Source organism: Bemisia tabaci, chromosome 2 (assembly GCF_918797505.1).
Source record: "Bemisia tabaci chromosome 2, PGI_BMITA_v3".
In the NCBI taxonomy this organism is placed as follows: domain Eukaryota; kingdom Metazoa; phylum Arthropoda; class Insecta; order Hemiptera; family Aleyrodidae; genus Bemisia; species Bemisia tabaci.
The window spans coordinates 70,208,121-70,221,636 of record NC_092794.1 but is presented as its reverse complement, the minus strand read 5'-3'; the positions used below and the strand labels follow the sequence as shown (position 1 = coordinate 70,221,636).

Below are 13,516 nucleotides of genomic sequence, written 5' to 3'. Positions count from 1 at the left end.
AAGTTTTTGAAAGATGGTCTAGTAATGTTGTTGTGGTATAAGTATCAGTCTGGTATAAGTCTTTTGGACCAAAAGTTCTCTGTATTTTTCTCTACAATGACAACTTAATTAAATTTCAATACTAATTTTCTTCAATTTTTGGCAGTATAGACTAAGTACCTAAAATTTTCACTCATTAAAAATTCAGTACAACAACAGAAGTGCTTCACCTCCTTATCCTAATGGGTGCTTTCATGTGAACTATAGATGATTCATCCTCCAAGGAAATTTAGTTGAGAGTTTAAAATAAGCTTTTTTGAGTTTGTAAAACAAATTGTTTATTGTTAACAAAGTTACATATTTACAAATTAACAAAATAAATTCTATTTACAAATTTGTACATAATATTTTTCTTTTAAGATCAATGCATTTTAAAACTCTGGAATTCCAAAATAAAAAAAATAAATAAATAAAATTCTGGCTACTGGCAAATGAACTGTAAGAACAAAGGAATACATGGTGAACAAAAAGTCCGAGTGATCAAGCACTAACAAAACACGCAGTATGACTTCTATTTCATTTTTTTCAGTTTGATCAAATGATCCCTCAAAGCAATCTGAAAATGAAAAATGAGAAATTGAGATCAACTTTCAAACAAAAATAAATACAAAATAGAATAATAACAGTGATAATTTTTCGTTTGGATTTTCAAATAGTTCAAGTCCGTCTTTCTCCTAAACTTACATTTGAAGGTAGGTGAAATATCAATGGCTAAATGCGAAAAAGACGTATCTCAATTGCAACACATTGAAACCTCCAACTGATGTTTTGTTTTCCGCAATAGAAACTGATGCAAATGCTTCCTTGCAATTATGTGTAACTCCTTCTCAGTGAGAAAAACTTACAGAAAATGCTGGTTAGCTTTCCATCAAAGAAATATATTGTAAGCGGGGACTCAAAATGTCGCAAACTGAAATCAGCACTTTTTGACTTTCGCCATCGATACGTGTACGTCGTAGGCAAATAGTCAAATCAAGCATTTTGTCAAATGCCTTGGCAAATAGCCGAATATTCTTACTTAGATTTAAATCCTGATTGTTTTGCTAATTTTAGGTAACACTATTCATCGATCATGTGAGATAGAAATCTCTGTAAAAATGTGCATAATAGGATAGTACATTGAACGGTTTATAGCTCCTGAACAAACATTTGTCTTAAAATTTGCAGCATGTCATATAATATAAGATAAAGAATTTTTAAAACTTTAACATAAATGTCCGAGAAGCATTTGAGGAAAAAGGAAAAAGGAGAGTTTGTAAATTATACGAGTGATTTTTCCCAAAATATTGAACCCGTTATTCTTTCGTCATAAATTTAGAAAATTTTGTAAACGGTCAATGCAAGACCATCTGTCTAGGCATTTGAAAAAGTGCCTGATTTAACTAACTGTCTACAACATGTATGAAACAGGGCTTCATGAACTTTTCCTACTGAGTTGAAACCTCTGGACGAATGTTCAACATATCTTTGTCTGAAAACTGGAGATGGTATCTTATTTTTTCATTTTTCCACTTCTGATGCTGATACAATTTCATAGGTCTGCCACGTCTGAAGGCAATTTTTACTTAGTGGCCAGCAATCAGGTTTGTCCAAATCAACCTTATCTTAAGAAACTAAAAAAAAATCATTTCTCAGGAATGATCCCTATCACTCTTAAGCTTTGGTTATCTACCTATTTCCTTGTGTTACAAAAACACGAATACTTTCACTTCAACATGATTTCTTTGTAATTTAATCAAAATTCGAGGAATTCTTATCAACTTGTTATGAATTTTGAGCGATTCAGTTTTGAAAATTATGAAAATGTAAGAGTCATTAAATAAAACTGTAAAATACTAAACAACAGCAAAAGAGGGGTAAGAGTCATTAAATAAAACTGAAAAATACTAAACAACAGCAAACGAGAGAAAAAATGGCATACATATTTGTAATCTAAGATCAAAAATCTATGCTGATTGGGTACTTGTCTTTGGTCCATGTCTGACATCTAAGAAAAATGCAATATTGTATTTCTTTCAATATGGAAAGGATGAGCAAAAACTTACCTGCTTGTCTTTGAATGACCTTTTTATCTTTTGGCCTACTTTGTGCTTCAACATCATAAAGTTCTTATTCTTCTTTTTCTCACGATTCGTTTTACTTGAAAATGGATTCTTCCGATTGTCTTTCCATCCGAATTTTTCTCTACCTTCTCTTCCTTTCTGTAAATTCAAACATGATGCAAGATTAAATGATGCGACTCTTGGAAGTATAAGTTTAGAAAGATCAGATCAGGAGACAGCAGACATTGTGGATTCCTTAATCACTTGTAGTGTCTTCAGAATATTATAAAAAACCAAATTGACACACTGATTGAAAGAGATTTTTTAATAAATGCTTTCGCTAATGCGGACACATAAACGTTAATAAAATGAGAAAACTTCTAAAAATACAAAATTGATGGTAAAAAAATGCTTGTTTGTCTGATGCCACTTTGGTCTGGGGCAATGCATCTCTACAAGTGCAATGTTTGTAACTGCTGGCGCCAGGGAAACACTTCTTATTGGCTGGTCCGCAGCAGTGACCAAGCCATTAACAGAAGCTTTCATGTCTGGTCATAATGACTGCCAATAAACATGTTGAAAATGAGGAGAAACAAAAATTTACCTATAAAATAACCTAAATAATAACAAATAAAAGGTTTCATTCAGACTGAAAACCTTACATCACTGTTCCACATAGGAAATACATACTGTTAATCTAGTTGTACTTTTTGTAAAATGCTCCCTTGATTATTCCATCACTTTTGTTTTTGATTCTGTATCATTTAGAATTAATACTCAGAAAAAAGGATATGATACTCTTTAAGACTTGAGAAGGAGAAGGCCCATAACTAACTTGCTTCTGAATTCCACGGCTTCCATGCCAATAAATTCAAAATCTCTGAAATAATGTGCATGAAGGGATGCACTACGTTTGATACATTCCAAAGTGCATATTGGCGGGAGAGTGATGCTTACCAGAACTGTTTCCATTCTAGCTTCTTTGTCATGTCGTTTCTTCTTGTAAATATTTTCTATATCTTCTAGTTTCACACGCTCAGCGCTATAACAGAAAGAGGAGAAAGTTAAGAGCTATTCGCAAAGATATTACTAGATCTTTACACTCCTTAATAATTTTCATTGTTATAAATCTTTAATTTCAACTATTTCTATTAATTCTCTGGGTTTGCAAGTAAAAATGGACACAGAGCAGAAACAAAATAATGCAGCAGGGTAAGTACTGCACTTGGCTCCAAGAAATTCTCAAAATATAACATTATCACAATGTCAACATCTGATTGACAAGAGCAAAATAGTATTCGAAGAAATTTAAAATACAATCATGTTATGGACTGTGATTACAAGAGTTGAGAGGAACGATTTTTCCCCAATTCTTCGGCTGCATTCCTTACATTTTCGTCCAGGATTTCTGAGAAAGTAATTCAATGACCCTGATTGTTTCGACCTAATAACCCTGCCTCGCGCCTTCATTTTGAACAAAAATTCTAATTATTCAGAGAATGAAACATCAAAATTGAGAGGGGAAAAATAAATACCCTTTTTGGTGTAAAAAACAATTCAGACTTTGAAACTTACGAGTCATAAAGGGCTTCAGCTTTCCTCTTTAAGTTTTTGGCAGCTTCTGCGTGCTTTCTTGCTTGAGCTGCATCAATTGCGGCAAAGTCTTCATCTGTTAAAATACGAGTTGAGCTAATCAAGGCTGCTTCCCGTCTTTTTTCTTCTGCAACCTGCTCTTTAGATAACTTGACAACTTTTTCTTTAGCTGGAGTGGCAGGCTTCCCAGGTTGGGCATCCGACTTTGATCCTGAGGCAGTCTCCTTCTCTTTGTTCTCAGCGTCTTCTTCCTGCTCTTCTTCACTTTCATCTCCTCCCTCTTCATCTTCTTCTTCTTCTTCCTCTTCAATGTCCGATGCGGCACCTTCAGAGGCTGAATCAGAGACATCCACCCAGTCAGAGTCAGAGTCAGATCCTGCATCCTAATGGAGAAAGAAAAAATTAAAAACTTAAAGACACATTTCATAGTAAGAGGAAAATATCTGCAGGGTGTCTACTAAAACAGGCTGACCAAAAATCAGTAGTTTTACAGTTCTTTTTCAGTACATACCCAACAAATTCAGTGCATCCTCAACAGAAAAATTCAGTACATTTTCAATACCTTCAACGGACGAAATTTGAAAATTTTAATTTCCCGCTCAAATTACGACAAAAATGAAAAAAATTCCGGACTTTCTTGCAAAATTTCCGCACTTTTTCAGTGCTTTTGGACCGCCATTGAAAAATCAGTACTATTTCCGGACTTTCCGAAAATTCTGGACTTGTAGACACCCTGATATGATAAGAAATGAACAACATTTTGCGATAAAGAGTTAGTTCTTTTAGCTAGTCCATAAAAGCATTTACCTGCTTAGTAAAAATAAAGGCATGTATGTTGATTCAAAGATGAGTGAGAAATGGTAGTTCTTCATTGCAAAATGTAATCTTAATTCAAATGATAAGGATGAACAAAATAGTACATGAAACTATAACCAGCAATTTTCGATCCTATTTATAGTGTATCTTCCTCTTTTAGTTGGGTATTCTGAAGATACACAGGATGTGATTCTATGGACAACTAACTCTCTCAAACACATGTGCACATTATTTCAAAGCTATTAGCACAAATAACTGAATTTTCATTTCTTGTTTACCACATTTGTTTTTCTATTCCCAAATTAAAGAGATGAATATTTCAGATCCACTTTCTGAGAACTGGATACTGTAAAACATGTTGCAACGATGTCACAGGCATTTAGATTTTAAAGATGCAGAAAAGGAGACATTACCTGCCATAAGGAGACATTACCATTCTGCTTCAATTTTTTAATTGGATATTTTCAGATCAATAAACTCGACTTTGTGTTCCAGCAAAAAAGGAAGAAAAGGCGCTTGGCTCCAATATTTTAAAAATCTAAGACAAAAAATCGTCGCGAGGTGGCAATTTTATATCAACACATGGTGTCATATTCAAAGTTCTTCCTTTCCCTTGTGCATACTTTTACACCAATGATCGCGATTGAAGCTCAAAGTTGCAATCTGAAAGAAAAGTGAAAAACATAAACTTGCAAACCTCTTTCTCTTTCTCTTTTTCCAACTCTTTCTTCTGCTCCTCAAGAAGGACTTCTGCACCTGCTACATAGTCAACCGCTTCAATTTCTCCATACTTCTTAGCTTTGATTTCTATAGATGCTTGAGTTGGCCGACCCTGAAAGAATAATTATAAAAAGTGAGTGGTAGAATACAGCTAGAGTTAATATTTAAAAGAGAAAAAATAATCCCATGATTAGTAGACTCTTCAACAGTTGCAAGATTTTTGGGGGAAATATCTTGGTTATTCACTTGTGATTTCATTAAAATTGAGAGAAAATATCTTTCAAACCAAATTTTGACCACATGGAAGGAGCTAAACACAGTCCACCACTCCGCATCCTCCAAAATTTTCTGTCTCTTGATGCTGCAATTTTTCTGAAGTAAAAATGATCTCAGACCATTTTATACCTGATGAAAACTGCAAAAGAATAATTTTAGTGGACTTCCAACAGCGACAAGCGAGAACTAAATTTCTTGAAACATTCAAACTTAGGACAGAAATTTTTTTTTTGTTTATATTGATGTTAAAAAGGTACCCAACTTTATTTCAGGTATTTTCAGATATCATGGGCAAAATTCACGTTGACTTCATTGATTCCAATGTAAATCAGAATTTTTGGAACTCCATTTCTTATTACTGACACTAGATGGAGCTATCAAATTGTTTACAAAGATTAAACTGTTATTGCAGATTTCCAAAATTAATTAGATTATCTGTTCTTTGAACATTTTCAGGCAAGAAGGAAAAAGTTTACCCGATCTTTCTTAGCCAACATAGTTGGAAGTGACGCTCGGTATAGATGAAGCAATGCACGCGCAGCCATCATAACACTTTTATCTCTGTATCGACTGTAGCCGATTAAATCTTTCAGCAAATCCTCATTCATGACAAGCGGACATCGCGCACATAACTCCCGAATGGCATTCAACCCAATGGCCATGGCATCAGTTGAATTTCTTTCCGTGACAAAGTTATTGACCATGGTCTTCAAAACAGGTTCTAGAACGTCTGGTGGTACCAATTCATGAGCAGACTGAGCAACATACTGGAGTAGTTTGGTCACCTCTGGAACATGAATACCCAGGGAAGATAAGGAATACAAAATGAGGATTAGTATATTGTATAAAAAAAGGATACTTTGAGAAGTAAGCTCTTTTAACAAAACGTTACGAGCTTCAAGATTTGAAATTCAAAAGTATGGAAGGGGGAAATTTTCCCTATGGTAGCAGTTTGGGGTTTGTCTTTGTTGTTAAAACTATAAAAAAAGTGAACATTCTTGAAATATCAGAAATTGCAGGCATAATTTTAAACAAAGAGCAGTTTCTAATTTTTTATCCGACTAAAATATTTTGAGTAATATCGAATGATACTTAGCCAACTAATTAAGTTTCAAACACAGGTTTTTTTTTTCTTTCACAAAATTTTAAAGAATCAAAATTCTATCATGCAGAGGTACACAAAATGCCCAATGTGACAATATGCAGATGACAGCAAAAGTGGGATAATTACTTGGGTGTGCAGAATCATGACCTTGCAAAGGAGATGTAGAAAATTAGGTGGCTTTCAAGTGTCAAAATTGAGAGAAATGGCAAAATTTGCGAAGGGGCTATCTTGGATACATGCAACTCCCTGTTATTCCTGAAGTAGCCCTGGTATAGCGTTGTGGTTAAGGATTATAGTGTGGCTGATAAATATGAAAAACTTACCTTTCTGATGAGGTTGAAGAAACCTTTGTATATAAGGGTAAAAATTGAACAGAAACAATTGATGCAAACCGATGAGCCTTGAAATAACATCAATCGTCATTAAGCGAACTTCAAATCTTTCATGCCGCTTTTCCAGCTGAGCAAACAACTTTTCAGAAAAGCTCTGTGGATCATGGATTAGATTTAAAGCTGAAAAATTAAAAGAAGGGGCATCTCCTTTTTTCTTCTTTTCTTTCGCTGCTGCTTTCTTTGTCTTTTCCAACATGTTTTTTCTCTTCCTAGTTTTCTTGTTGAATTTATTTGCTAAAGCCTTGGCTTGGGGATTTATTTCATCGTCTGAGTCATCACTGTCTTTTGTAGGTTCTGGATCATCAGAGCTCTGGAAAAATTTTAAAGCAGCAACCATAACCTGCAAGCGAAAGAGAAAAATTATTGATTAAATTTGGGATCACATCAGTTTTTATTTTTCAGAAGAAAGTTAATGCATTTTTGAATTATAAGATGAAATTCAACATTCCCTATCTTAATCCGATGTAAAGTTTAAAATAGCTTCATTCGAGGTAATATCACAAACAATTATTTGATGAGAATGTTGAGCATAGATAAAATTAGCAGAATAGCAGAGGTTTCTTGCACTTTTCATGCAAACGTAATTTTCTAGTACTAAATTTCAAGTGGGTAGGGAGATCAGGATCTAGACGATGATTGGTTAGGTACACATCTGAAGAAGGAAACTTCTAATTACAATGGGCCTGTTGCAAACTTTTGCTAGAGCAAAAATAAAATTTGTTTCTTGCAGCAAATGCCTCAAAAGTCATGATGAGCGCATCGGCAAACTCTGAAATGCACTCCTGACTTCACAATCTACGTAAACAATTTGCATTTTTTTGAGCTCCTAGCTTCAAACACAATACTACGGCACAGGAGAACATTTTTTTAGAGGAGTCAAACCATCCAACCCCTGCTCATTAGGATGCTCCTCAATATTCAACATGACCGACGCCAATCCGCCAAAACACATGTGCCTTGACGAGATTCTAGCCCAGTGTGTTTACATTCACGATTTCTTCCCGTTGATAAAGATTTGCTTTGGTTGATCTTGTGCTCCTGATTGCGATTTGCGCTCGGAAGCGTCGGCTATGTAGGGTGTTGCTATTGCGAAAGGGTTGAATGGAACGACCCCTATAACAAAATGTTCACCTATACCGTAGATTCGTTTTTGGAGTGGAAAGCTAAATAAAGTGCAAATTTCTTGCGCAGATTGTGAAGTTAGAAGTGCATTTCAGAATTTGCCGATGGGCTCATCGTGATTTTTGAGACGTTTTCTGGGAAACAACTCTTATTTACGCTCTGGTAAAAGTTTGCAGCAGGCCCAATGCAAACAGAAAGGAAAATAGATGTCAATGGGTCAGTTGTGCTGATCACAGAATCGTGTTTTGATGCTTGATTCTTGTAGATCAGCTAAAATAATAAAATCTGTCCGAACAGCAACTTTCTATGTTCAATTCCTATTGACTGAGATATGGCCCTTTGAAAATTCGGGGTTTCGGTGTCATCCCCTATAGTGACACCCTCGGTTATTTCCACCTTGCTTTCATCAGTCGGTGTGAAGCACATTCGCACTGGTTACTCCACGCAAAACTCAGACGAAAGCAAGGCGGAGGAAACCAAGAGTGTCACTACCGCAGTGGATGGTGTAATTTTTCAAAGCATGATATCTCAGTTAATATTGAATATAGAGAGTTGCTGTTTGGACAGATGGTATTATTTACAGCTGATCTACAGAATCAAGCATCGAAACACGATTCTGTGACCAGCGCAACTAACTGATTTATCTTGAGATGTCCTCGAAATCGTCAGTACGATTTTTCTATTTAAATTAAAGTTGGATTTTTGGCAACTTCAAAAGATTTTCTCTTAGCGATTTGATTAAATGAAAAAAGAACAAAAAATGGCATTCTCAATTTTCAATTTTACCTTAGTAACTTTTGAAAAGCAGGCGGTGGCAAGAACGTTTACTGTTTTAGCATCATTCCAAATTCTCTTTTTGTATAACTCAATCATGATGTTGACAGACATTTTGGCAGCTTTTGCATGATCATTTAACATACTGTACATGAATGTCTGCAGTGTTGAGTTCAGTTTCATGTCTTTGTGCTTAGAATTGATGTTTTTAATATCATTGATGATATGATTTTGAAGAAATTTACGCAAAGATTTATCCTGACACCTCAGAAGACTAAAAAAGAGGGATAACAGATCAGTTGGCGTAAGTAGTCCTTTGTTTCGAAGCAAGATCAAGGCTCTGCAAAAAGTCTGTGAACAGAAAAAAATTGGCTGTGATGAAACTCAACAGAAAATGAGCATATTTGTTCACCTATAATTTGTTGGAAAGAATTTGAAAGAAAAATGGAGCAGCTTGCTAAATATAACATTTAAAATCTAGAAGTTCATTTATATTCTCAAACAATTTAAAACAGATTTTATTATGACTGTAGTTAGGTTTTAGTTATCTGGGTAAACTAGTTCAGCTTTCTTCTTTATTTAAATATGATATTTTGAGTCAACATAGTAACAGGAGTAAAAAATGATATCTTGAACATATGAATCTTGCTAATTGTTCACAATCGGAACAAAAGAAAAGGAACCCATGACATTTTTTGGGCCTCATTTACTTGGTTTTGATGACAGTTTTCAGCATGCCATATAGTTTTAAGAGATCTCTGAAAACAACATTATTGCCCTACTCGCCTCTCCCCAACAACAGGATGTTCCTCAAATTTTGCATACTTACTCATTCGTCATAATACTTCATCCCTTTTATTCTGGAATTTTAAAGGCTCAGATACACTTGTAAGTTGCAAGCGCTTGTTGAAAAAGAAACACCAATAGGCAAGGAGGATTTTAATAGCTCAACGTTGAGCGATTGAAATCCTGGTTTCCTATTGGTGTTTCACTTTCAACAAGCGCTTGTGATTCGCAGCTGTATCTGCCACTTCAGACCCTTGGTCTTGTTGCTAGTTTTGAGAGGATTGAAAGAAGATAGCATTATAATATCTCTTTCTTACATATTGAGTCAATAAACGATGTCTGTTATGGTAGTTTCCAATACTCATATTTTCGATGAATCTTCACACATTTGATGCCATAACTACAACTTACAAGCTGCTGTACAAAATAATGTTGCTCAAATTATGGATTCAAACAAGTTAATTATGCATTAACTTGTACATCACAATAATTACTGCTTCTCAAAGGCACAGACTGTGCAACAGCGCAACACATCGACGGATTTTGTAACAAGATCAGTAAGAATCACCTTGACGGATACCAGTTGTTTGAAATGCATTGGGGTAAATGGACAAAACAAAACATTGCCATTTTGCAAAAATTGCCACTGAGACACCTGGGCCTTTATGGAGGCTAGGAAACATCAGTTTTTGACATTTTTTAGTAAATTTTCTGTGCTACTTAGCACCGATAAAACAGTCAAGAAAGGTCTTGTAAAAAGTATATGCTGAAAAACTTTCTTAAAATGGTGCTATTCTGAATTATTATCACTTGACTCCCTCAAACAGAAAACATGAAGTAGAAAATGAGTACTTGCCATTCGAATATTGGGATCTAGCACCGTGTTGTGGTTTTGCAGAACATCAATGATTTCTTGAGCAAATGTTGAAAGTTCACCTTTGTAACAATGTGCTACTTGTGCCATAAACATAACCAGCTCATCCAGGCCTTTGTTATATTGGCTTGGGCGAAGGAGAAACACAGAGAGTAGAGACTGAAAATGCCTCCGTTGAAGTAGAAACTGGAATGAAAATGAAAGATAAATAATTAAGATGATGTGCGATGTAAATCAGCTACAAAATGAGAAGATTTCCATCCATTAAAAATCTTGATTGAGTAATGATTGCCAATTTTCAGTCATGATTTGCACTGGAAAGGGTCAACGAATTTTCAGTATTGAAGATGAATATTGGCATTGACCTGTGCTGCAACATAACAAGGAAGTCTCTGATAGCATTGCAATTGCTAATTTGGGTTTGTTCAAAACGCAGCAGTTCATATTATACTCTAACGGGACCTCTAGATAAGGTGTGAATTAAAGCACGACTCCTTGTGTTTTACCTTTAAAATTCCACAGGGAAAAGGAATCGTACAACAGTTGGCTGATTATTGGAATTGATAGACGAATTGCTAGACAAATCGACAGACATAGAATATGATAAAAAAATGGAGGGGTCCTATTGGTGAAAGCGGGTAGTTGCAATGGACAAAGGTGGTGATATACTAACTAACAGCAACCTACAGGAGACCCTACAGCTAGTCCATCATTTGTCTCCTAAGTCCATAACAACCTCCCGTTTCAACCAATCGAAGCACTCAATTTCCCCTTTCTCTTCCTCGTCTATGGCTTTCTCTATCAATTTCAACAATCAGTCCGCAGGGAAGTCTGAAAATCAACTCCTGAACAAGATAAGTGTTTTCTATTACCATTGTTTAAATGACAAAAATACAAAGGACGTCACTTGTCTATAGGAACTACCATTTGATCTGTGCTTAAAAGACTTGTTAATATCTCGTTCAGGCGTTGATTTTGAAACTTCCTGTTTACTAACGCGTACAACACGCGTCCTGTTTACTAACCTGTACAAGTATTTACTATGTAAGAATTAGAGGAGAAAAAATATGTTTTTTTCTACTCACTTCAGACCCTGTCTAGTGCCCATGATGAAGTCACCTACAGAACGTTACCATAGGGTGACTCCACTTTTCAAGCTACAAAACAAAAAGCCTAAAACTCTGACATTAGCAATCGCTACTCACCAATACTAGGGCTCACAACTGTCGCATGCTCTGTAACGAGGGAGTTCAACGCCTTAAGTTCATGGAGGAAAATCAAGAGCGCATTACTTTGAGCCTCACAAGGGCTATTTTGCGAAGCTTTGATTGATCTTCTGTCATAATATGAATACACACAAATCTATAGGGATAGAGTGAGCGATGGCTGATGCTAGATGCCTGAGGAATATAATGCTACATATCAACGGTGCAAGTTGGCAGTCACATAACTCAGTTTGTGACGTCGCAGACTTCCTGCCATACTTCAATTTTTAATCGGAAAACTACTCAACGGCAATTCTTGAAAACTGCCGCAATTTTTCTTCTCTGTGCAAAGAAAATTCTGCAAAAACTTGGAGGAACGATGTAAATTTGTTGTCCTTTAAAAAATAACATAGAGGCAGCGATTTTCAGGCACCGCAAACGAGATATGTGATTGCGGACTTACGCCGTCAATATCCTTGCAAAGAAATTGAGACAAGTAAATCCTGGAGATAGAGTTCCCCATTGATCAGTTAAAACTATCAGGTGATAATGCATAAAATAAGTGAAAATAGTGAAAAACAATTCGATTTCGACTAAAAAGCGTGTGAAGGATGCATGTTAAAATGATATACACACATGTGCCATTTGGCATCAGTTACCTCATCTTTGTAGGATTCTGGATCTCTTTTAATGAGATTCTGTAGTTGTGGCAAATTCATCTGAGCCATGACGCTGAATGAATTAACACGGAGATCAAACAATTCAATTAAAGTTAAAATACAGTGCACTAAAATTATCCACGTGAACGCGAGGAGAGAAAGATAATGAAATAAACAAACATAACCTCAAAATTTAAGGATTTTGTACCGCACTGACGTCACAGGTCGTACCCGTACTACACTACACCCACTACACCTCACCCTCCCTCACTGATGCCCTACTAGGTACAATAATTATTTTGACTGCTCATGAAGAGCGTTTGACAATGAGTCTAACAGTAAGCCGAATTACCTATAATATGCATTTTTATAGAGTCAACATTCATCGAGAAAGGAATGACGTTTTCTGAATAAAAATTCAGCGGGGGGTGAATTGACACAAAGAAGATCTGGATAGGTTACACTCCTTGCCATTTCGCCTTCAATTTACGAGGTAGACAAGAAAACATACACCGCGCAGAAATCGTGTAAATACTGGTGCTCTCAAGTTGTATACGAATCATGCCTTGAGCAAGCTGCAAATAATGTTAAACACTACTTTAATGAATTTAATAATACCTCTGCTTTCCTATTTAAGCAATACTTTATATTAAAAATATATTTCCTCCTTAAGTTTCTCTAAACCAGCAGAGCACCCCTAGCATTAGGGAGAGTCCGTAAATTACGTGACTTTCTAAGGGGGGGGGGGGGTTGAGCTTGCGTTACGCTGCGTAATAAGGCATTTAGGCGGTCTTAAGTAAGCTGCAGAAATGAGGTGCAGTAGATGCCTTTAATCTGCTATCAAAATATTTTAATCGAAAGTCGCCTAAAAACGTACAGTCCAAAGTGTATCCCGGAGTTACTTCCATAATTTGCATATTTTTCACACAAATTAACATCATGTTTCACATGAGCATTTGTACTAAAAGTGGAGAGAATCGACCAAAAACCGTGGAAAACTTTCATTTAAAAAGTTTAATTGGACTACATTTTGCAATTTGGAACCATAAATTCTATCCCGGTTTAAAAACGATGTATGAACCATTAGTTTCCCTATGCACATAAGTGTTTTCC

At 35.6% G+C, this 13,516-nt stretch overlaps 1 protein-coding gene across 1 annotated transcript; it reads right to left on the bottom strand.

The window, feature by feature from the left end:
- Positions 1 to 291: 291 nt before the first annotated feature.
- On the bottom strand, positions 292 to 12,587 carry Mys45A (SDA1 domain containing protein Mys45A). Its single transcript, XM_019058376.2, has 10 exons — positions 12,404 to 12,587; positions 10,522 to 10,725; positions 8,892 to 9,230; positions 6,915 to 7,323; positions 5,963 to 6,273; positions 5,188 to 5,322; positions 3,657 to 4,057; positions 3,039 to 3,123; positions 2,085 to 2,240; positions 292 to 595 (listed from the first exon to the last, which is right to left on the bottom strand). The coding sequence occupies exons 1-10, from the start codon at positions 12,470 to 12,472 to the stop codon at positions 551 to 553; spliced, it is 2,154 nt and encodes a 717-aa protein (XP_018913921.2). The 5' UTR covers positions 12,473 to 12,587; the 3' UTR covers positions 292 to 550.
- Between the last annotated feature and the right edge of the window lie 929 nt (positions 12,588 to 13,516).

Excerpts from the sequence above, each read along its gene's own strand:
- Mys45A (XM_019058376.2), bottom strand. The coding sequence starts at position 12,472 with ATGGCTCAGATGAATTTGCCACAACTACAGAATCTCATTAAAAGAGAT. Across the intron at positions 3,124-3,656 it reads GCTGAAGCCCTTTATGACTC|CGCTGAGCGTGTGAAACTAG; the intron begins GTAAGTTTCAAA and ends TTTCTGTTATAG. Across the intron at positions 596-2,084 it reads GGTCATTCAAAGACAAGCAG|ATTGCTTTGAGGGATCATTT; the intron begins GTAAGTTTTTGC and ends TTTCATTTTCAG.